Below are 23,294 nucleotides of genomic sequence, written 5' to 3' on the forward strand. Positions count from 1 at the left end.
GTAGAGCAGGTTTGAGGACAGTTTAGCTATATTTAGGGATGCACTATTTAAGCTGATAGCAGGAATCAAATGATTTCCCTTTTTTTACCTAGTTGTCTTTCTTTTATTCCTTTTCCAAGTCAGTAAATGCATCATGACAGCCACAGGCACATACACTTATCAGAAAGCAATTCATTTGTAAGTGATTGCTCTGGGTCTACATTTGTTGACAAGAAGCTGAAAGGACCTGGTTTCATTTCTGTGTTTTTGTTATCTTATCCATCAATTATCATATCCCAAATTACAAATACAGCAGCTGAGGTACGAGGTCTTTTTAGTTTAGAAATAGTTCTGTTGAGAGGGTTAAAATACTTATCTAGCACCATCACTTCTGTACTGCCTCCTATAATATCTAAATTCACTGTTGAATTTAGTTAGCCAACACTGAAATGTCAAGCAGACTAACACAACAATGGTGCACCTGGTGAATATGTTCATGTCAGATCGCATCAGAAATAGCCGTGACATATACCGTAAATTTCCCAGGAAATTAAATTAACTCAAATTAACAGATTAATTTAATGGATAGACAAAAACTCACAATCCATCATCACAGCAAACAATAAATCTGATTACCAAAGTTGTCCTGAATTAATCTCCTCAGCTCTTATCATGCTGTACATATTGCCACAACTTTATTGATAATCCTATGCAAACTCTGTCTAAATACTGTTTGAATGGGATGATAAGCTTTGTTTTGTCACTACATCCTTATAGAAGAAGCCATTGCATAGTTATACTTTATTCTATATATTGTAAAGGAAATGCTGTGTCAGTGTTATGAGGCTGTTAATTCCCATCTTTCAGTCAATCTACCACCAATACAACTACTGCTACAAAACAAAATAATCAGAATATGAATACGCAGGGTGCCATAGAAATGACTCACACAAAAGGCTATTTGGGAAATTAGTTGTCTGCAAACATTTTTTTGGACTGTAGTTCACCATAGGATGATGATTTAAAACTAATTTCCTTCCTTCAAACTCAGTTCATACCAAAAAATAAAACAAACTATTTGTGTCCTGCTCTAAGCCCTTGAAAGAGCTTTAAAGGCTCCTAGAACAGCAAAACAAATGCTTCCTGTCTCTGATGTCAAAGAAAATACGCACATTTCTGTGGCAAAAAATGACTCACAACTTTTTTGGACATTTGGGTAAAAATTACAGACCAAACTTTATTGGATTAGGATCCGTTTGAAACATTATTCTTGTCATGACAAACAAAAATGTTTCAACAATTAAGATTTGTACAATTAAGTTGAGATACACACACACAACCCAATATATTCCAAAACAAAAATCCACACTTAAACTAAACTTCTATTTTTTTTTCTTTTTGCTCTATAATTATGGTTTTAGCAAGCAAACAGAGAAGTGTAATCACTATTATAAATTCCACTGTTTCAAAATATGGCCTTATGCAGGTTGAAGAGGGTTGTGAAGTGTAAATGTGTGGATGACACAAGTAAGGCAGCGTAACTGACAGCAGCTGGGTTATGTGACACTTTTAAAAGAGAAGAGGGTTAATGGTTTTAAAGGGACCACTCAGCAGACAGGCAGCGTTTCATCTGCCGCACAGTTCAGCTCTTTACTGTCCATGATGATGACAGTAATACCTGCATCTGTAATGATAGTGCCTCTCATGGAGATAATTTTAGTTTCTGCATCGTGTGCTCCCCTGATTTATGTCCCAGTTTCAGATCAAGTGCAGGCTGTGAAGATATCGACGGGATAAGCTGTGTTAAGGCACTCATTTAAACTTTAAGTTATTGTATTTTTAAAGTTAAGCTGCCATCGATAAGCCTAAAAAAACTCATACGGATGAAATTTTTTTCTTATGTTTTCTTAATTCTGTCATTTAAGTATCAGCCTACTACCAAAACACAATGATGCTGTGTAAATTTGAATAAAAGAAATAATGCAATGATTTGCAAACATCTTAAACTCATTTTCATCCAAATAAAACATGAAAAAAGTGAAGTGAAAAATTTACTACATCATTAAAAATATTAGCTTATTTAATTTCATTTGATGGCAGCAACAAGGTGTAAAAAGATGGGCTGGGGACAGCAAAGCACTACAAAAACAAATAAGTGTAGAAACATGTTGCAATCAAGCAAAAAACACCATAAAATACAAGTTAATTTAAGTTAATATACATGCAAACATAAATGGAGAGTAAAGAGATCAGAGTGAGGAAAGGTGCTCAGTGCATAATGGGAGGTCCGCTGACAGTTTAGGCCATATTTCAGCAAGACAGTGATGAACTCCAGCTGTCATCTGTTACAACAGCATTGGCTTCATAATGTAAGAGTCCAGATATTGGACTTGTCTGCCTGCAGTCCAGACATTACACCAACTGAAAACATTTTGGCAAATCATGACGCACACAATAGAACAAAGTAGAGACCCAGGATTGTTGAGCTGCTAGACTCTTATATCAGACGAGGATGGGACAAGATTCCTCTCCCAAAGGTCCAGCAACTGGTCTCTTCTGTTCCCAGATGTTGACAGAAGAAAGAGGGTATGCTACACAACGGTCAAAATGACTGTATCCCAATTTATTTTTAAATTAAAAAAAATTACCAAGTATTTTTTACAAAATAGTACAATTTCTCACTTTCAAAATGTTATGTTTTCTGTGGTGTCTTGAGTATAGAATATTGACTTATTAGATCTACAAAAGAGAAACAGAAACAGATACAAGTTATTATTATTGCTAAAGATGTGATGTTTAGTCTAATTTGCCGACATATATTTCTGTTCTTTGGTAACTTTTTAGCTACATTTGCATCATAAAGGACGCTTATCTTCTCACAGAGCCTCTTTGAGTCAAACATAGAAAATGCTCGATTTTTCTAAACTTATACTGTATATGTTTCATTGCTTTCAGGATGATGCTGGTGAGAATTCCATTCAAGTACTTTCCAAATATCCTCTTCAAATACTACGGCAATATTATACTTGCTTCTCTACTGCAGGTCAAACAGGTCATTGACGTGGTTCAAAACGTTGTAGCGTGAAAGATGAAAGGTTAACTTCATAAACTGATCAAACATTGAATTCAGACTTCCTATATAAGTGGAGGACTAAATGCTGACTATCATAAAATCGAGGAGCTATGTGATATGTTCACATAGCTCCTCGATTTTATGATAGTCAGCATTTATTCACATAGTCATGTATGCCTTGCCTGTTCACTTACTTGTGAAAGTGCTTCAATCTGATAGAAGTTCCTGAGAAATGTCCTTTCTATACTAATCTCTCAGTTTGTTAAATATTTAACCACAAAGCATTCCTACATTTCTGCCACTGCAATTGTTGATGTTTTGCAGTTTTGAGCTAAATCATAGCATCCACCTCCTCAGTGACCACAGGAGAAATGTCCTTCAGCAAAAAATGAGACATTAATATAAATCAAAGTTGTGTTAGCCTTTAAAAATGCAATTTGTCAGGGAAATCTACTGGATGAGTTTACAGCTCTCTACAGGCAGAGGGAGCTGCTCTCCCACTTATAAAGAGCTGAGAACCTTCAGATTCAACTTCCTTTTAACTCACAGCTTCAGATTAAAGTAAACTTAAATCCTGTTTAGCTGCTGCTGACAACTGTAAAACTAATGAACATTCAAAGAAAATTGATCTAGTCTTTCACCCACCAGTTAATCAACAGGTTGATTTAGAACTGTAGCATAAAGTTTTAGTCCTAAAACTCTAAATTCAAATGCATTAAATCAGCTTTAAAGACATTATTATGTGATTTTTATCCATTTATTTATTTTTTACTTACAGCTTCATATTGTAATCGGCAAGACGAGTGCCAAAGTGTTTATTGACTGCAAAATGGTGGCAGAGAAAACTGTCAACGCAGCGGGAAACATCACCACTGATGGAGTGGAAGTTCTGGGCAGGATGGTTCGCTCCAGAGAAAACAAGGACAACTCGGCACCGGTGAGGAAAGCACACAGACATGCACCGCACACTTGTCGTATAGCTGTTAGTATTAACACACACGCTCACTCTTAGGGTCTGCACAACAACATATTCACAGTCAGATCATCACTGATCCATTTTCTGAATTTGACTCTCGGCTACTTCAGCTCGGAAACTGAAGTACTTCAGAAAGCTGTTATGAGATTTTAGAGTTGCACCACCGAAGGGTTTCAACAAAGCGCTTATAACTGCAGGAAAGTCATTTAAATAAAAAGAAAGGCTCATAAGCTAAGCAACTAATTGCTCATTGTGATGCATCACAAGTTTTCAAGCACTACATGTGCAGAGCCCATGATCTGGTGCCCCACAGGGCCTGTTGATGGCACTGATGTTCCAGAAAACGGCTCTCTGTACTACTTAAATGACAATATTTGATTATGTGTTGCTGCAGCGGTTTCATATACCAAGTGTTTTCATCAAACATGAGTTTGTGTTTTTTTAGAACCGAGATGAATGTATTTGTGGCCACAGAAAGGCAGACCTTGTGTCTGCTTGCTTTGATCTTCATATGACAGAAACCTTTGACACCGCTGAGTCCCAACTGTATGTCAAATATTCCCCACAAACCTCTTTGATGGGGTTATAATTTCCCCACCAGCCTCAGTTATGTGAATGCATGAAATTAGAATCTGCCACTGTGTTTTAAACTCAACAGATACTCTTAATCTTACACTTTGGAATGAATCATGCCCAATTAAACAAACAAATTTATGAAAAGATTGAAAATAAAGCTATAATACTATGATTTGATCTTAAATTTTTAGATACTTAGATAAAAGGCTGGATTATGATTTAAAGCATAATTTCCATATCTTTAAAACCAATGATCAGCAATGAAATTAAAGAAATTTAATCATCTCTAGCGGTAACTTTGACCTTGACATCTGCAATAAAATTACCAATTTACTTCACTTTCAAAATGCTCCATTTATTTCATTTGATCATTTATCCATCGCCGCAAAACATCCCCATCTTGGTGTGTGAATTTAGTTACAATTTATAAATTGCAAACTACAGTAAAATACTATTTTAATTGAGTTTATTTCTCTCTTTCTCCTGCAGTTCCAGCTCCAGAACTTTGACATAATCTGCAGCACATCGTGGGCCAGCAGAGACAAGTGCTGTGAACTTCCTGGTCTGGTGAGGTTACAGTTCACGTTTGTTTAAACCCTCCCCTGTGTGCACAAAGAGCATGTTTTCATGAAAATGTTAACAGCAGGAGGAGCAGACCTGGAAATTAGAAGTGTTATTTCATAGATCCGGTTTGGTACAGTGTGAGGAAAATGCTCCATATGCTGTATATTATTTAAAGGATTTAAAGTTGAGTTAAAAGAAGTGTTATTATAATTATACTTAACTTAACCTTCCGTAACTTCACGTATTGAAAGAAACATGTTTTTTTATCTCCAGAAGATGAATGAAACAATATTTTGACTCTGGGCTAAGTCACACAATCTATTACTGTTAATGAAGACAGTGTCTTGGATGAATTTTTAATGGGGACATATAAGTCATCGCTCCATTTTGTTGGCTTCTTCGTGCCACATTTCATTCCATTTCTTTACACTTCATGCTTCCTTTTTCTTTGTCATCTGCATTGTACTGTGGTCATCCAGAGGAAGGAGGTAGATTGCCCGGCCTTGCCCAAAGCCTGCACCTGCACGCAGGACAGCAAAGGCCCCCCTGGCCCTCCTGGACAACCAGTGAGCCGCACACTAATGCCCACACACATTATTATCTGTCACTGATGAAGTCTGACTTCACACGTTCCATCTTAAGATCACACTGTATTAACCTCATTCTGAACAAACATTGGAGTTCTACCTAATTTTCCAGTTACATGATTAGTATTTTCACATTTAAATCAGGAAGTCCTGCACTAAGATACAATAAGCATTTTTGTCCAGCACATAGCAACACACAGTAACAGTGGGACTGAGATGTTTACTACATAATAATCCTGATACCAATCACACCCAATGCAGCGCACATGCATGTGGGCAGCAACACAGATGGATAAAAGCACTGCACATCTGATGTTGCACAGTGTGAGTAACTTTACTCTGATAATTGTATTTTCCATGTCTATTTTCAGTTTGGCAGATTAAGGGTCGTAATTCTTGTGTCTCCGCTTGTTTGTTAGTATTGTGTGTCCAACCAGACACACACAGCGTCCTGCAGTCGTTAAGTGTGTTGATTTCCTTTGTTTTGTGTATCTAACAGGGAGGCCCTGGAATCCGTGGGGCCAGAGGTGATCGTGGAGAGCCAGGCCCAGTGGTAAGTCGCGTTGAAACGTCACTGCTCTGCAGACATAACAGGACGTCTTCTGTATCTATGTTAAAGCTGACGTAGCTGTCAAACAAATGTTTTATGCTCTGAGCCTGTGGGCCTAGCTTAAGCTACTTTTGTGTTATGGTGATTGTCATTTATTTCCATTTTATTAATGTCATTGTCAAAGCTCATTGGTTCCAGTTTATATCAATTAAGGTAAGTTTTACTGGCAAACATCTTTATCGGAGTGTCTTGATGATACTCACAATCATTCGCATAAGGAGTTTTTATAAATATCTCATTATTTTTACTGGTGCACATGGCAGCTGAGCTGTAGGTACTTTGACACAATGACATTCAGTACACTCACATGTACATAAAAAGATAATCAGGACAATAACGGGATTTGCCATAGATCTAATATTTCAGACATGTTTTTCTTATTTTATGTTTTGTGAGACTAACAAAAACCACATTTCTGCCATGAAAAACTACTCAGTAACACAATAAAGATATAAAATAGGACACACAGCATGTCATTTTACAGTTTCATGTAAAATAACTAAATTTAGGTAACAGAACACACCCAAAATAGACCACAGACCCAACAGAATGATGAAGGAATAAAATAAACATTATGGGACAGAAAACACAGCATTCACTTCAACTAAAAGTTGCAAAACTTTAAGTTTTGGAAAAAAAAAATACAACAACTCCAAGATTACTGTCGCCAGACAAAAGTGTAAAACAATTTTTCACAAACTACCCAACTTTTTGTGTTCTTTATTAGGGCCGGGACTCGATTAAAAATATTTTAATTTAAGAAAAATAAATTAATTTCAGGCTTTGTAATTAATGAATCAAAATTAACTGCATTTTTAATCGCATATAAATATTTGACCTGAGAACAGTGAGAAGAAATTTTTTTTCATATGGATCTTAGTATATCATTGAATAATGACTGAATACATAAGCTTAAGCAACAAAACATTGTTTAGTTTTTTTCAAGGGTGTACTTAACCAGCCGTGCTCTTATCGACGCTTCCATCCATCCATCCATCTGTCCGTTTTTTAAATTTTTTATGCCTTTTTAATGGACAGAACAGATCAAAAGAGACAGAAAGCAGAGAGAGGGGGAATGACACGCAGTAAAAGGCCGTTTGATGCAGGATTCGAACCGGGGCCGACAGCATTGAGGAATGTGGCCTCTGTACACAACCCACTACTACGCTACCGACCACCCCATCCGTCTGTTTTTTAAAACAAAATCTCCCATCCACGGGGCCAACCAAAGCACTCTCATCAGCTTCTTCGTTCATGTTTCACTGTGGTTTGTTGTTGTCTGAAGTTATGAACGTTAGTTGGTGCTCCAGTGTAATCGGTATGCCTGAAACTCATCCAGTGAGAAACGTTCCGCGGGGCAAAAATAAGTGTGATTAAACTGTGTTCATTTCTTTAATGAATCACAATTAATGCGTTAAAGTCCCGGCCCTATTCTTTATTCAGCAAGTTTTCATCATTGATAGAGTTGTCTTTCTATGTGACAGTGAACAAAGCATGATGTGTCGCTCTTTTTAATGGTTTAATCGTCTGTGATCTGTTGGAAACAACTGGTCCAGTTTCCAAGGAGTTTTTCAAAGCTTCATGCATGCCCTCTTTGACAGTAAGAGAGCTTTTCTTTGTTCTGACACTTAGTTCTTCTGCCATGTTTCCAACTATCACAATGCTATTTAAGTAATTATTCAATGGAAACTTCAGGTACAGGACAACAATTAGTGACTTGATTTATTCAAGCAAGCTTCTCATAAGGTGGCATAAGCTGCCTTACAGTCACCTAAAGGCAAAGGAAGTAAAGGAAGGACACAGCTTGAGAAAATCTGACCTCGAGGATAAGTGTTAACACATTCAGTATTGCTAATATGTTTCAGTTTGACTGCTGACCTGAAGATAGTCCAGAATCTTAATGAGATTAATAAAGGCACGATAATCAGCACAAAGCGTCTGCGATCACAGTGTAAGATGTGCACTTTTGTTTTTTGGGTTTTTAAAAACACAAAATATCATAATACTGACTCGATTTACATTTCTTATCACACAAAACCCTTTTATGCTTTTTACTCCATATAAAATATATCAGTTCTTCAATGAGAATGCTTCTTTCTTTTCCCCTTTTCCCAAAGCGGTGTTGATGGTTCCGCCTTCAGTCTTGTTGTCAACAGACCTCTTTTAAATGCCTCTACAGTTTGTCCTTCATGCTCTTATTTCCAGATGTGCATATCCTTAGGATTTAGACATGGTTTTATGTGTTGTCTCAGACACTTTTGGCCCTAGCTGCACATGTTGCCGTGCTGCATGTTATCATTTCAAAATCAAATAATTAAAGTTGGATTTGTTTTGACACTTGAGCGTAACTCTTTTTAAACTCACTTTACTCATTGTAATATAGATAATGTTTATTCATTAGAATAAAATATAAAATAATTTTTAGGCAAACATTTTTTCCTACATATTGAAATCTTATCAAATAGTTTGATAACTTCCAAACATTACACACCTCTCTGCTGACATGGAAAGCAGGGAGTCCTTCTTTCACAGATCCAGCTGTTAGAAATATGATGTGTGGTTTGCGTCCATTTTCCCCCTTGATTGCAGCATTCTGCATATTGGTACCAGGTCTTCTGGGAATGTCCTGTCTCCCAGAACCTGCAGTAGAAAAGTAGATTAGTAGTAGTAATTTGAATAAATCTTAATCACCAAATTGTAATTTCTATGACTTCATTCATATGGTAATGAGTCATAATTAGAGGAATGGTACTAAATTTAACTGAAAAAGGATTATTAATAATAATTATTTCACTGTATTATTAAGAAGCTGCAAGACAATTAAAGTAGTATACAATTTTTAATGAGAGAGAAACAAATGCAGCACAAATATGGTCAAACAAAAAATGTTTTAACCCTTGACTTCAAGCACAACAGTCCTTTTTTAAAATGTTACATGTCTTACGTAATTGTCAGTGGTGAACCATCCACCCATTCCCATTTTGGTTCCCATCCTGTTGACTTGTGCTTGAACTCAGCCTTTAGACCGATCCACGAGACTCCACGCTTATTGAACTCTCTGACAAAGTCCTGATAACATGACAAAAGGGAGAATTATTTGCCCTTTTCGATATTAAATATTTGAGCATCATTTTTATTTATACATGCAGTACATAGACATTTATTTGCAAATAGGTAGGAGCCTCACATTGGGAAAGTACTGTGGTAATTATAATGTTTTGTCTGGCATCTAGTTATTTGACACTACCTGATCATTCCTTCAATAAATTAGAAAGGGCCAAATTATTGATCTACATGAAGCAAACAAAACATCCAAGGAGACTGCTGAAACTATTAAAACTGGGCTGAAAAATGTGCACTGCGTGAATAAAACCTGGAAGGACAGTAACAAACCTTTGTCTTTGAGGAAGAAATGTGGTTGGAAAAAAAATCCACGACCGGAGATCACTGAAGTGTTTGGTAAAATCAAATTGAACAAAGTCAACAGGACAACTTATAGCAATGTTTAATTCTAAAAGCAGAGAATTTCCACGCGAACAATGCAAAGAGAGAACTGAAGGTGTTGGGACTAAACAGCTATGTAGCCTTAACAAAACTTATCAGTGAGACTAATCAAAGAAAGGCTTCAGCATTCCCGGAACATGAAATTTGATCTCTAGGGAAAAGGAAAAGAGTCATGTGATCTGATGAGTCCAGGTTTACCATGTTTCAGAGAGATGAGAGTTCTTTCAGAGTTCTACCCATCATGCCTAGTGATCACTGGACAAGCTTGTGGGGGCAACCTTATGATCTGGAGTTGGTTCAGTTGGTCAGATCTGCATAATTTTGTCCCCAAATATGAAGCCTACCTGAATATACTGAGTGACCAGATTTTTCTATCGATAGTTTTGTTTGTTTTTTGTTTATTTTTCTACTTCCCTAATGGCATGGGCATTTCCAAGATGACAGCAACATGATTGGGAAAGACTGGTTCAAACATATGTTGATGAAGATTCTCAGTCATCCAGGTCATGGTAATCATAAGAGCTTGAAGACGTTTCACCTCTCATCCGAAAGGCTTCTCCAGTTCCTGAACTGATTATGATTACTGGTTCAGAGAGCATTTTCATACATAGATTGGCAATCACTCCAGACCTGAACCACTGTGAATGTTTGAGATGTGCTGGAGACACTGCAATCTGACTTTTCCATCATGAGATGTTGGGGTAAAATAATACAACTCTGGATGGGAATAATGTGGTGATATTGCATGAGTTTATTGAAATAATGCTCAAGCAAATGCATGCTATCATCACAAGTATGTTTGTAACCATGTTGTGTAATATGGAAACTAAAAGGCATTGACGGCCACATACACATTAATACTGAAACTCACCTGTTCCTCTTGGGTGTTTATGACCACCAGGTCTGCTTCTCTTTTCTGGCAGTCTTTTCTGCTTTCCCCCCACTTTTTCCTCTCCATGGATTTATGATAACAGCTGCATCCAAATCTTGTCCATCTTTCTGGGCAGCACAATCCTTATTGCCGAACAATTGTCATACTTGTTAGACAAGAAACCTTCAGTTTCACCCAGTTTTTTTTTTTCACTTTCAGTTTTTCCCTGATTTGATGCCAGAGTTTTGTTTATTCTTTATTTCCTCTCACTTTTATTGCTTCTCTCCGTTCAGTTTTCCAGCAACATAACACAAACATTCACAAACAAAGCAGAGGCCAATTTAAAATGTATATATATATATATATATATCAAGGGTGTACTTAATATATATATATATGTGTGTGTGTGTGTGTATTTATAAAGAACACCCTTTTGGATTGTGTCACATTCCCAATACAAATATTGAACTATGGTTTGCTCAGTTCTTGTTACCTAATTTCAATATACAAGCAACAGTAAACATTAGCTTACTGTGACAACATTCAATATTTCCTTCTTACTTGCTTTTTGTAACCCAAGGTCAGATCGACACTCTCCAGTCGGTAAGATCTCCACATGACCACCATCGTCGCCTCGTGTTTTCTCGTGGACTTTTTTCATATACCGCACATTCAAGCTAAGATTCGGTGCAGTTAAATTATCTACAGACACTGTTTAGTGCTCTTAACTAGGTTTCACAGTTTTTGTTTTATGGTTCTGAAGTACACCCATGAGCACTGAAAGACACACACACATACACACAGATACGTGTTCGAATAGAAAAGCACCACAAACACCTTTAAAACAGGAAATGTGCTGTGTAACCAGAAAGTTATTTTTGTTTTATGTAGCAGGCAGAGTGACATCAGTCAAGTTGAGTTTATTTGACTTTTGTTTTAGTTCAGTTTTGTTTTACTTTTAATGAAGACCCTGAAAATGTGATTAATGTTTCTGTTAATGAGCTGGATGAAACTGCTTTCTCTTTTTATCTCCTTATGCATGGAATGAGCTTTAAAAAAACATCTGCCAGCTACGTACTTTCCTGACAATCCACATTGACATTTCAATCTCTTATTTGGTTATTTACCAAAAACTTATCTTACCTGAAAGTTTGGCCTGCAGATTGCTGTAACTGTTGTTTGGTGTGTAGTTGTTCAAGGTTGCTGAATGACAATTGACTTTGAATTGGTTTTCTTTAATAAACAGAAATAAGTTAGTTAATGAGTACTGTCAATTATCACCATCACTCCTTCGAATTGTCACTCACAGAGAATCACTGCTATGTGATGTCATACAAGTTGGAGTGGTGCATAAGAATGGGATGTTTTAAAGTTCAACATTATGCAGATAGGGATGCTACATTTAATATTTAGTTGTTCTTAAGATGACTGCAGAAGATAAACTCACAAATAAAAAGAGAGCTTTTACTTTGTTTTCGTACTAATACTTTTTAGTGAGCATTGCAGTCATGGTATTAGTGTCACTTAGCTTGCTGAGTGCTGCAGCTTCTCACGTGGTCTTACTTCTGCTGTGTGTCGCTAATCCCAATAACTGGACTATGTCTGGGGGCATGGGGCTTGCTAGCTGTGCTGAGCTAACCTGTTTCCTGGAGCTCACAGCTTCTGGATTTCTGAGAGCTTAGAAAATGAAAACGTGATCATTATGATACTTTCATGTACATACAGCACAACCTCGTATTTTTCATTTTGCTTTTATTAGAATCACTCTCTGGTTCACATGCTTATAGCTGTAAATTTTTTTCTAAAAAGTTACATTATTAGAATTGGTCATTTTTTAGCTGAAATAAGGTAAGTTGGTGTTAACTACTTGTAGGTAGAGATGTTTTATTCTTAAGCAAGTAGAGGTAAAGTCATATCCTGAGCAATTTTAAAAGCATGTGAGATTCTTTCCTGAAAAAATTGTAAATGTACAATTTGGAGGTACGCAGAAATGTTTTTAAAGAATTTCCAGCTGCTGAAGTGAGACTTTACATAATTATGACCTTTAATTTTTTATTTAGAAAACAAAAGAATGTGACCCTTTCATAACGAGCATTTTGTTTCTACACACAGCTGTGACTTTGTGAGACAGGTCTGTAGGAAGAACAGTTTGTGGAAAGAAAGTTAAAGCACATGGTACCAAATCCTGTGCTTTGATCCGTTTTTGGTGTGCATTCAGTTCCCATTTGCTTCAGTGTAGGCTTTGGAATCAAGCTCAGGTTTCACAGGTTCAGGGTTTACATTTACTCCTTTTTTTCCAGACCCTGTAAAACAAGCAACGTGCTAATGAACAGTGGCGCTGGTTTAGGATTTTGCATGTATTGTTAGAAACACTCATGACGTCATCTTGGCTCGCACACACTTCTGTTGAACAACTGCAGCTGGTTTAGATGAAGAATTTCAGAATTACTTCCATAGAAGAAGAATAAATCACTGGTGCCCTCGTGAGGTGCCTCATGAGACTGCACGTCCATCTTCTTATTTCAGGATTCCCCATCTGATCAACTTCTGTGACATTTGATCTCTCAAATATAAACCAAATACAAATTTGAGGATGAGCTAGCAAGAAAGCAGTTCAGATTCTTTTGATTTGAATTGTAAGACAGAAACCATCGGAAATGAGAGATGTTTCTTTATATTTATGAATTTTTATTTCTACTGTCAGTTAGAATCAATGACCTTGATAAAAAGAAAAATAATTACAATTTCTTACATATTGGTTGTGATCCATCTATCCATCTCCATCAGGCTGTCCAGTTACTTGTTTCTACCTTTTCCAGACTAATCCAGGATTCTCCAGGATAATTCAGCTTACTAAAAAACTCCTTTATAATTTTTCAAGGAGGCAAATAATAATCATTAAAGTTTTACACTGCAATGTTTTCTAATTGTCACAAGGTTTTGTGAGGTTCTCTGACACATTGGCAGGTTTTACGGGTGACACTGTTAGCTGTTTCACCCAATTGGTATTTTTTTAAGTTCTGCTTTTTAAGTTCTGTTTAGGATTTCCCACATAATTCTCTAAAATCAATCATTGGTGTGTCACTTTACAAACTCTTGCTCACACTAACCACCTGTAAGATGTAATGGAAATGCAGGTCCACTTTGCAACTTGTAAGCAATAAACGATTCGAAGGTACTGAATTGTTTATGCAGCCTGAACCAAATAAATGTGACTATTTATTAGTGTAGTGTAAGAGAAGAACAGCTATGCATTTAACCAGAGTTCCCCAACTTGAAAAAATCCCATTGACCAGCCTTGAAGCAGATTTTAGATGAGTTCAACTAGTTTTACCGTTTGTAATACAATGAAAGATAGTTTTATTCATGGATATTGTGATTGTACTGTACTAAGTTAATTTCTTTTTCATACATAGAGAGAAACAGGAAGCATACAACACAGGTCCTCGATAGGGTCAAACTGTTGATGTTTCTATTGCCATTTATCTTAAACTTCACTTTACTCATTGAGCTGTTTTCAAATGCTTCTAAAACTGATGTTTTGATGTGAAGTGAATCATTTGTCCAGTCCCCCTCAACAGAAGCTGGATTGTTTCTGGATCATCAGGAAACTCCACATGACCAGTCACAGCTATGTCCTCACAACAGGCTGCACAAGCTGATGTGCATCTGCTTTGTTTCCTGTCTCTCTTTCTCTTCAGGGCCCGGCCGGGGCCGTTGGAGATACAGGTTTACCAGGACCTCAGGGACCCCCTGGGCCACAAGGGCCAAGTGGGCGCTCCATCATTGGACCTCCGGTAGGACACTTGATATATGTCTTCAACTTCTCCGTCTCCTTGTCATCACATTTCTTAAACCCACACTTTAAATGTTTCATTTTATTTTCAGGGCGCTCCAGGAGAGAGGGGGCAGAAAGGTGATATCGGACAACAAGGATCGCAGGTGATAACTTTGTTTAATCTGGAATTATACAGAGATATTACAGTTGATTTAAAGCACTGGAAGAATTTGACATGTTCAGCATCTAAGTTTTGCTGTGATGAAGGATTTAATCTTTTTTGGGTTTCAGTGTTTTAGGTAGAAAAGATATTAATAATTAAAATTTTCAGAAGATTTGGCAGAGCACCTCTTCAGGCCTGTTATTTGACAAGAGCCTGGACCAAGTAAAAACACTAATACTGTAATTAATAAGGACTGTTTGACCGAGCAAATAAATCCAATTTTAGTTTTCCAATTAGCTATAGGCTGATGTGACACTAAATCCAGCGCAGATGTCACAGCGTCTGTGCAGCAACAGTTTATTTTGAGAATGAAACACAAGGTCATGGCAAAGTCACAGTGTGCAGAAGAAAATAACTTTCCCTTAAGCCCCTTTACTTTGAAGATTTAACTTCAAATATAATTTGTGAAAATATCGAGATTTAGAGTTGAATGTGAGCTCTGTTTCAGGGAGTTTCTGGAAGACCTGGAGTTCAGGGGAGAGAAGGCGCTGCTGGACCCAGAGTGAGTCTTAACATTCTAATATCGCACCCAGTCACCGTTAACTCTATAAATGCTGAAAAAGCTTCAATTTCTCTGGTTTGAGTCACAATATAAAATCTTCAGAAAGTTTTTATGGTTGCTGCTACTAATCACATCACTGCCACCGTCTTTGTTACTTTCACTGCTTCATCTGCTTTCTGTTTTAACATCTCATGTCCACCACAGCAGTGGTAGTAGGGGTGATGGTAGTTGCTCCTGTTTTATCGTCTGTTGCCCCAGGTTACCGCCTCCCACCACTGGCGCTATTACTACTGGCACAAATATTAATTCCACACTGTTATTTTAGCAATTGCAGTTTTTACTTAACACTTCTTAAAGTCTATTTTCAAAATACTTTGAAGGTGAATTTAAAGACAAAGACACCTTTTTAAAGCAACAAGTAACTTGGAGAAATGCACAAGCATCTACATGCCATGTGTGGAGAGGAGCAACCAACTCTGAACACTTTATTGTACATACGTGTTAGGTTTCATCATTGACTTTCGCTTTCACAGGGACTTCCAGGCAAAGATGGCCCACCAGGCAGACAGGGCCCCCCCGGACCAATTGTAAGTCATGAAGCTTTCATCTGTTATGTGTATGAATTTGATAAAGGAGACAAAGTGAAACTTATGATTCATAGTCTTGACCCAAGTTCTGTTGACATGTAAAGTTAACTGAAACTGTAACAGGAAAAGATTATTATGGATTAGAGTGGTAGAATAAGTAGTATATAATATCCCTAAAATAATCAGATGCTGTACTAAAACCACTACTGAGAGCAGAGTCTGTCACTAAATCCACAAAAGCAGAGCTCCATCATGCAAAGCAAAGTCACATAGACAGCTTTCAGTGTCTGTGATGGTGTGGCGTTACATTAATGACCAGGATCTGGTGAAGGCATCTGCGAAGGCACCATTAATGCTGGACGATATATATATATATGGCTGAGTCATATAGACTGCTATCAGGATGATGTCTTTTTCAGGAAAGACCTTGTTTAACTTAAAATGTCCATGCCAAACCCCAGTCTGCAGGTATTACAACAGCGTGGTTCTGAAATAAAAAGTCCAGGTGCTGAACTGGCCCTCCTGCAGTCCAGACCTGCCACCCACAGAAAACATTTGGCACATTATGAATGTGTTGAGTAGCAGAAATCCTGCAAGAGTGGGAAAATATTGAAATTTTTAAGACTACAGCTGTTTGTTGTCTGAATACCAAAAGTCAATGTTTGAAAATGATCATGAAAGCCCTTTAATTCTGCGCTACCATTTTTCAGAGAATACACTGTATGCTGTATATTTAGCAACAATGTGTGATAGTAGACCAACTTAAACCATTTATACCACTCGCTTTAGGCATGTAATGGTTAAAGACAGCGTATGCTGTGCTTTTACTTTTTAAAATTTTGATACTTCTACCACAAGATGTCAGCCCATCCATTCGTGAAAAAAAGCATTGATGCTGATTATTATTGCCCCAAAGAAGTAAAAAAATAAAATGCTAAGAAAACATGATTCCTATGCTTATTTTTATATGCTAAGTCTTTAAAAAGCAGCAAACATGAACAAATGAATAGAGAAAAATAACAAAAGGAGACAGACGTTATATATATTTTTACTCTGTACCTGTATGATGCTATTTTTTTGCAAACAGGCTGATTCTATGAGCATATATTAAGATAAAGACATCTTTAGAGTTAAAACTGTTTTAAATACCAGCTTCTTTTTTAAAGAGTTAAGACCCTCTTTTGATCACAAACTTTGACCACGTCCTGGTTTGTGAGATCAGAAAGAAATTACAGTGAATAAATACACATGAATACGCGGATTTGGTCTTGAGACTTATTTGTAAGTTACCGAAACCTGCTTTGAAAGAAAATTGGAAAAATTAAACTTCTTGCACGTATCTGTTTGCTGGTATGCTTGAGAAAGTTATTTGATTGCTTTCACTGTGTAAACTACATTATTTGTCTCTTACAGTCGTAATACGAGGATACCTTGTGATAAAACTACACTTTGCTTTGCTAATGGAAATAATATGGCCATTACTGTTTAGAGATATAAACACACAGCTATGTAATAGTTATTATATGGCTTTTAATGGAATTGTTTAGCTTTGTTCTCACTCCTCTGCTCTTGTTCTCAGCATTGTTTGTGGAAATAGATTATAGAAATTACTGAAATGCATACCTGCAACAGCGACACAAACTACATATTTTCTTAGCAAAATTATCACACATGTGAATCATCACTTTCCCCAATTGAAATAAACCAATGGACTATCAGACAAGTATGAGTGCAGGAGTGTTGTGCTACATTGCAGAGTATAACAGGATTTTTTCCTCTTTGTGTGTTCAGGGGACTCCAGGAGCTCCAGGATCCCCAGGAAATACAGGCCCTCAAGGAAAACAAGGAGAACTGGGACCACCGGTGAGTCAGGAGATAATGCAACAGAGCTGTCTCTTCTCATTCGCCCCTTTGTGTATGTGATGTGATGTGTATTTCTCATCACTTTTCTCACAAACACTGCTGGAAAAAATGTGGAGGGAGCAGGAAGTGGTGTCAGTCAGACTTTAGAGTCTGTCAGTTGAACCCAGAGAGGTGACCAAAGTGTCTGTCAGAGGGATTAACAGCTTCCTGTCCAGTCTGACAATCTCAAGGCTTGTTTGACACACACAGTGAAAATTAATGCACACTGAAGTGTCATAATGTTGACATCTGAGAGACACCATTTCTGAAAAAGAAATGCTCCAACTGTGGACAGTTTATGTGTTTATGTTAATGTTTATGTATTTAGACGCTTTTATCCAAAGCGACTTACAAATGATGATATAACAAGCTATATAAAAAGCTCACAATAAACTACATAGAAGGAACCCACTAGTCCGATTCTGTTAGAGATGACAGAGTAGAGATAGGGTAAAGGCATAAAAGGAAGTACAGAAAGATAAAGTGCAAAGATAGAGGGGGTAGGGAAGTACAAGGTAAGTGCTGGGATAGGAGATGCTCTCTGAAGAGCTGGGTTTTCAAGAGTTTCTTGAAGATAGTCAGGGACGCCCCTGTTCTGGTAGCGCTCGGTAGGTCATTCCACCATCGTGGGACGACACATGAAAAGAGTTTGGATTGTCTTAGGCGTGGTGAAGGCTCTGCTAGACGACAATCCTGGGACGACCGGAGGGACCGAGTTGTGACATAAGCCTTTGCAAGAGCATTCAAGTAGATGGGAGCCGTCCCATTAATCACTTTGTAGGCTAACATCAGTGACTTGAATTTGATGCGGGCGGCTAAGGGCAGCCAGTGGAGTTCAATGAACAGAGGAGTGACGTGTGCTCTTTTAGGCTGATCGAAACCAGACGCGCCGCCGCGTTCTGGACCATCTGCAGAGGTTTCATAGTACAGGCTGGGAGACCAGTTAGGAGAGCATTGCAGTTGTCAAGGCGGGAGATGACCATGGCCTGCACCAGGAGTTGGGTGGCATGTTGGGTTAGGTATGGTCTGATCTTTCTTATGTTTAGTAATGCAAAGCGGCATGAATGAGCAACCGAGGTAACGTGATCTTTGAAGGTTAGTTGGTCATCAATCATGACACCCAAGTTTCTAGCAACATTTGATGGAGCAAGAGATAGGGATTCAGTTTGGATGCAGATGCTGTGGTGTATGGTTGGTTTGGCTGGGAAGACAAGCAGTTCAGTTTTTGGGAGGTTAAGTTGGAGGTGATGGGCTTTCATCCATGTTGATATGTCAAAGAGACAGTCTGAGATTCGTGCTGAGACCGTGTGGTCGTCAGGTGGGAATGACAGATAGAGCTGGGTATCATCAGCATAACATTGGTATGAGAGTATAACCCATTCTGTACTGTTTAAAATAGATCATCTTTTCTTTATCAGAAGCAGTCAGTGTCGTTATCCTTCTCTCAGCTGTTTTTTCAACACAAATAACTACTAATGTTAGTTTCCAACTTAATTATTTCATAATACAATCTCAGCTGCATTATATTTCTCTTTAGAAATACATTTCACTGGGTGAGTGAGCCCCCTAATCAGAATTTTGAGGTATCTTAGTCTCTCCCCCACTCTACTATGCATGAAAAAGAAGGCTAAATCACTTTAAAGGGATTTTTATTATTTGACTTTGTTCTAATGTACAAAACTGAGCCGAAAAAGATTAAAACAAGAGATTCACAAGTTAAATGTTTTGAGAAACAGAACATTAAAATGCACCTGATGAATAGCTCTGCCAAGCTTTCATTGGCCCTCACGTACAGATATGAGTTCAGTCTGTTGAGGTATTGTTTGCCACCTCAGCAGTATCGAACATGTCTTTTGAGATTGTTTTGTTTGTGACATTTTACCTCACTGCTTGAGTGGAAGTAAATCACATTTCGATTTCTTCTCCTAAAAGAGACGAGACTCCACGGGAGGCGAAATGGGCCGCTGATAAATTACTTTGCCTCTTTGTGATAAAATGTTGCCAAGCAGATAATTACAGGTGTGTGGGTGGACTGCAGAGAACACTCATCAGCTAATTACCACTATTGTCAGTTTCAGGCCTTAATGATGACTTAGTGGAGGAAAATGTACAGTCTGGTTTGATTAACAGGGCTGTTTGTAAAAGGTTGACACCTAACTCAGGAACGAAAACAAAGCTTTAACCATGTGTTGCATGCTTTCTTATCTTTAGAATCTGGAATCCCATTTAATCATGTAGAAATATTTCTACATATGTGCTGCAGGTATTTGCTGTTTCCTTTGATACAAGTTTTACTTTAGGAAAAAGCACCAAGGTTACACTGTGTTCGGTGTTTGTTCTGTTGGCTCAAATGTGGTTTTATAATTATTGATTGAATAGCTGGTTTTGTGTGCAGCTGCATTTTTGTTCAATCTATCATTTTTTTGCTGTTTTTATTTGGTTTTACTCAGGATTAAAATGCCAAACACCATATCAAAACTATTTATTTCCACTTGATTCAGAATATGTCATTCACATCTGAGGTTGGGAATTAAAAAAAAACATGTTTCTGTTAAGTCTTTACTTATGTGAGCTTTTGTTGACTTTTCTTTTTTGCTGCAGGGTCCTGCTGGAAGCAAGGGGGAGAAGGGTGAACGGGTGAGTGTCTCTGTCCTTCACGCATGTTTTTTTAGCCACATTTAGCACAATTGCACAATCAAAACATCATCCAGTTATTACCCTTTCTTGACTCCAAAGACTTTTGCCTACTTTGCTTCTCAAAATCGTAACATGTCTACAATTTCACATATGAATGAGTTATATGAAACTGTCATGCATGGAAAAAAAAGGTAGTACAAGCGTGACGATGCAGTTGCACGGCCTCTAATGGGGTCAAGTTGAGTGCCATATAGTTGTGTTCATGTGCGAATATATCCTGTGCAGTTGTCAAATGGGTTTGTGGTTACAACATCAGCAGCTGGAGAAATGTTGAAGGTCACAGCTGCAGCTCAGGAAGACAAGGAACCCAGTTTGCGTGTGAAGTGGCTGCACATGACCTAAAGTAGATTAAACAAACAGTACTTCGCTTGTGTCTTCAGGGTGACCTCCAGTCTACAGCATCAGTTCAGGACATCGCCAGGCAGGTCTGTGAGCAGCTGATCCAAAGTGAGTAACACTTGCTTTTTAACTTTAATCTTTTACCAAATATTCATCATCTTGTTTCACAGGCTTTTCATGATATACACGAATGAGCCAAAACATTATGATCACATACAACGCATAAGTTGGAGCTTCAGTGTTGCAGCATAGCCTCCCAACACTCAAACACTGACGTGACTCATGTCAGAACTGCTCAGGTCTTCACAGCTGCTTATTTCTCCAGCATCCACCACTTCTCTCACATGCAGGATGTCCCATATTTTAATGCCATTTACATTTAGATTGTCAGTCTTTGAGTGGCCTCAGTGTTTTTGGCTCTTTTATCAATAACTTACTTCAAACTTTATGCTGTGTTCTGTTTGTGTTCCTCTCAGAGCTTCAGTATCTGTTGCTTCAGCTGTATTTAATCTGCAGATCTTCTTTTTGGTTGATTGGTTCTTATTCCTCCAGTGTGGCTCAAAATGTGAAAATTCTTCTGTTTGTTTTAGGCCACATGGCGCGCTACAACTCCATCCTTAACCATGTGCCCAGTCCACCGGTGTCCATCCGCACAGTGCCTGGACCCCCTGGAGAGCCTGGCCGACAGGGACCTGCAGGACCCCAGGGAGAACAGGGACCACCAGGAAGATCGGGCTTCCCAGGACAGAACGGGCAGAACGGAAACCCAGGAGAACGAGGTAAGGCAGTCAGAAGACTGTAAGGGGAAATACAATGTGGTTGTTAATTTACAGGTCAAATATAGCAATAATGCGGTTAACAAGAGGATGTTCTCATTTCCACATGTTATATTGCTAATATTGCTGCAACACCTTTTCTCACATTTGAGCTAAAATGCTCTTTTTTAGCACATGTCCCTTCAGGGCCTGTCTCCTGAAAGGCCCAAATATGGCATAGTGGGAGTCAGCTGTGGTTCCCAAGCCAGCCACCAAGCAAGATAAATACAGATGTTTCATAAAGATGACATCTGGTTAGGGAATATAAAGCAGGAGTACAAACAAGGTATTTGTGGCAGATCAGGAACTATTTCCATTCATTTGGAAAGCCAAAAGTCATAATATGACATCTTTAAAATTCAGCACTCTGTTAACCTCTATGAAAGTTTCCTTTTTGCACCACACCTCCAAAGGCAAACATTTTTGCGTCCTTGCATCCTTGCGTCAAGACAAAAAGATTTTCATCCAAACGACACTTAGGCATGCATGTTAGGCCCTCAGCTGGCCTGGAACAATAGAGAAATACACCAACAAATTCAAAGAGAAGTCTAGATGAAGATCTTTAACATATTGTAAGTGTTAAAAAATCCAAATGACTGCATCTTGCTACACTTTTTATTTCTGTTTGTATGTAGGTCAATCAGGAGAAAAGGGTGAGAAAGGATCTTCAGGTATTGGTGTCCAAGGCCCAAGAGGACCTCCAGGATCTCCTGGTAAATAAACCCATACCAAGCCATTATTTAGACATTATTCCTCTGTTCTTAGAGGAATTTCTTTACGTATTTATATAGTAATAGTTACCATACAGTGTGGAAGGCGCTAAATACTTCCTACAAAGTAAAGATTTGTACTTTGTCCACTAAAATCTTTTTCACCATTTTCCCCAGGTGTCCAAGGACAAGGCAGACCTGGCAGCCAGGGTCCATCAGGGCGACCTGGGAATCCTGGATCTCCTGGTCGTCCCGGAGTTCCTGGACCAGTTGGCCCTCCAGGGCCTCCGGGATACTGCGACCAGAACTCCTGTGTGGGCTACAATGTTGGAGGTATGTAGGGTCTGAAATGGTAACTATGATGCATCCTCTAAAAATACTGATGCTGAAGTAGAACTGAGTTAATCTCCCTGTCAGAAAAGTTATTTTTCAACATCAATCTTATAATCGACACAGAACCTTAAAACTTGACTGTGCTTCTATTGTATGTAATCGTGATGACTATCATTTTAACAGCAAATAGCTTACTTAAGTCCCATTAGCTCATTTAAATGTGTTGATAGTTTGAACTGTATTTCTAAGCATGAAAGCATTTCAGTGCTGCCTGTGTCTTTTGGATTGAGGGTCATCAGGTGAAGTGTTTAATTCATTTGGACACTTTTCGTGTTGAAAAGCTGCCTCTGAGTTAAACAGGCTGCATGTCAGTTAAGTTTTTCATCCCACACTCAGTGTATTTGAAAGTGAAGCATGAAACACCTTGAAATACACTCACTGTTAAGATACAGAATTCTGTTTTACTGTCAGTCTGCATGTGTGTGTTCAGGCTGCATCTCTGAAGGATACCAGAGATTCATCTTGATAGTGTTTTTTTAATTTCTTATATATCATTTTTCCTAATGAGACATAATGGTAATCATCCAAAACAAGAAAATACCTGAAAGCATCAACTCTGAGGAAAATTAGCTTCCACTCATTGGAAACATTAGACACATAACCAAGAG

At 38.0% G+C, this 23,294-nt stretch overlaps 1 protein-coding gene and 1 long non-coding RNA gene across 6 annotated transcripts in view; one reads left to right on the forward strand and one right to left on the reverse strand.

Annotated features, from left to right (window-relative positions):
• Positions 1-23,294, forward strand: part of LOC140274516 (collagen alpha-1(XIV) chain-like) — a 125,659-nt gene that overhangs the window by 98,209 nt on the left and 4,156 nt on the right. For 4 of the 5 annotated variants that reach the window (XM_072369808.1, XM_072369809.1, XM_072369812.1 and 1 more), the window contains 14 exons: positions 3,831-3,989; positions 5,094-5,171; positions 5,648-5,734; positions 6,255-6,308; positions 14,442-14,537; positions 14,629-14,682; positions 15,190-15,243; positions 15,777-15,830; positions 17,622-17,693; positions 20,334-20,369; positions 20,810-20,876; positions 21,359-21,547; positions 22,219-22,296; positions 22,471-22,626. In XM_072369808.1, coding sequence (XP_072225909.1) covers positions 3,831-3,989; positions 5,094-5,171; positions 5,648-5,734; positions 6,255-6,308; positions 14,442-14,537; positions 14,629-14,682; positions 15,190-15,243; positions 15,777-15,830; positions 17,622-17,693; positions 20,334-20,369; positions 20,810-20,876; positions 21,359-21,547; positions 22,219-22,296; positions 22,471-22,626 — 1,234 coding nt within the window. The remainder of the gene's footprint in view (positions 1-3,830; positions 3,990-5,093; positions 5,172-5,647; positions 5,735-6,254; positions 6,309-14,441; positions 14,538-14,628; positions 14,683-15,189; positions 15,244-15,776; positions 15,831-17,621; positions 17,694-20,333; positions 20,370-20,809; positions 20,877-21,358; positions 21,548-22,218; positions 22,297-22,470; positions 22,627-23,294) is intronic. The other variant, XM_072369810.1, reaches the window with a different exon arrangement.
• LOC140274519 (uncharacterized) lies at positions 8,735-10,879 on the reverse strand. The gene is made up of 3 exons (XR_011908355.1): positions 10,741-10,879; positions 9,310-9,434; positions 8,735-9,005 (listed from the first exon to the last, which is right to left on the reverse strand). It is a non-coding gene; the product is annotated as an uncharacterized lncRNA (long non-coding RNA).

Source organism: Leuresthes tenuis, unplaced genomic scaffold (assembly GCF_036924035.1).
Source record: "Leuresthes tenuis unplaced genomic scaffold, fLeuTen1.0.hap1 SCAF_18, whole genome shotgun sequence".
Classification (NCBI taxonomy): Eukaryota; Metazoa; Chordata; class Actinopteri; order Atheriniformes; family Atherinopsidae; genus Leuresthes; species Leuresthes tenuis.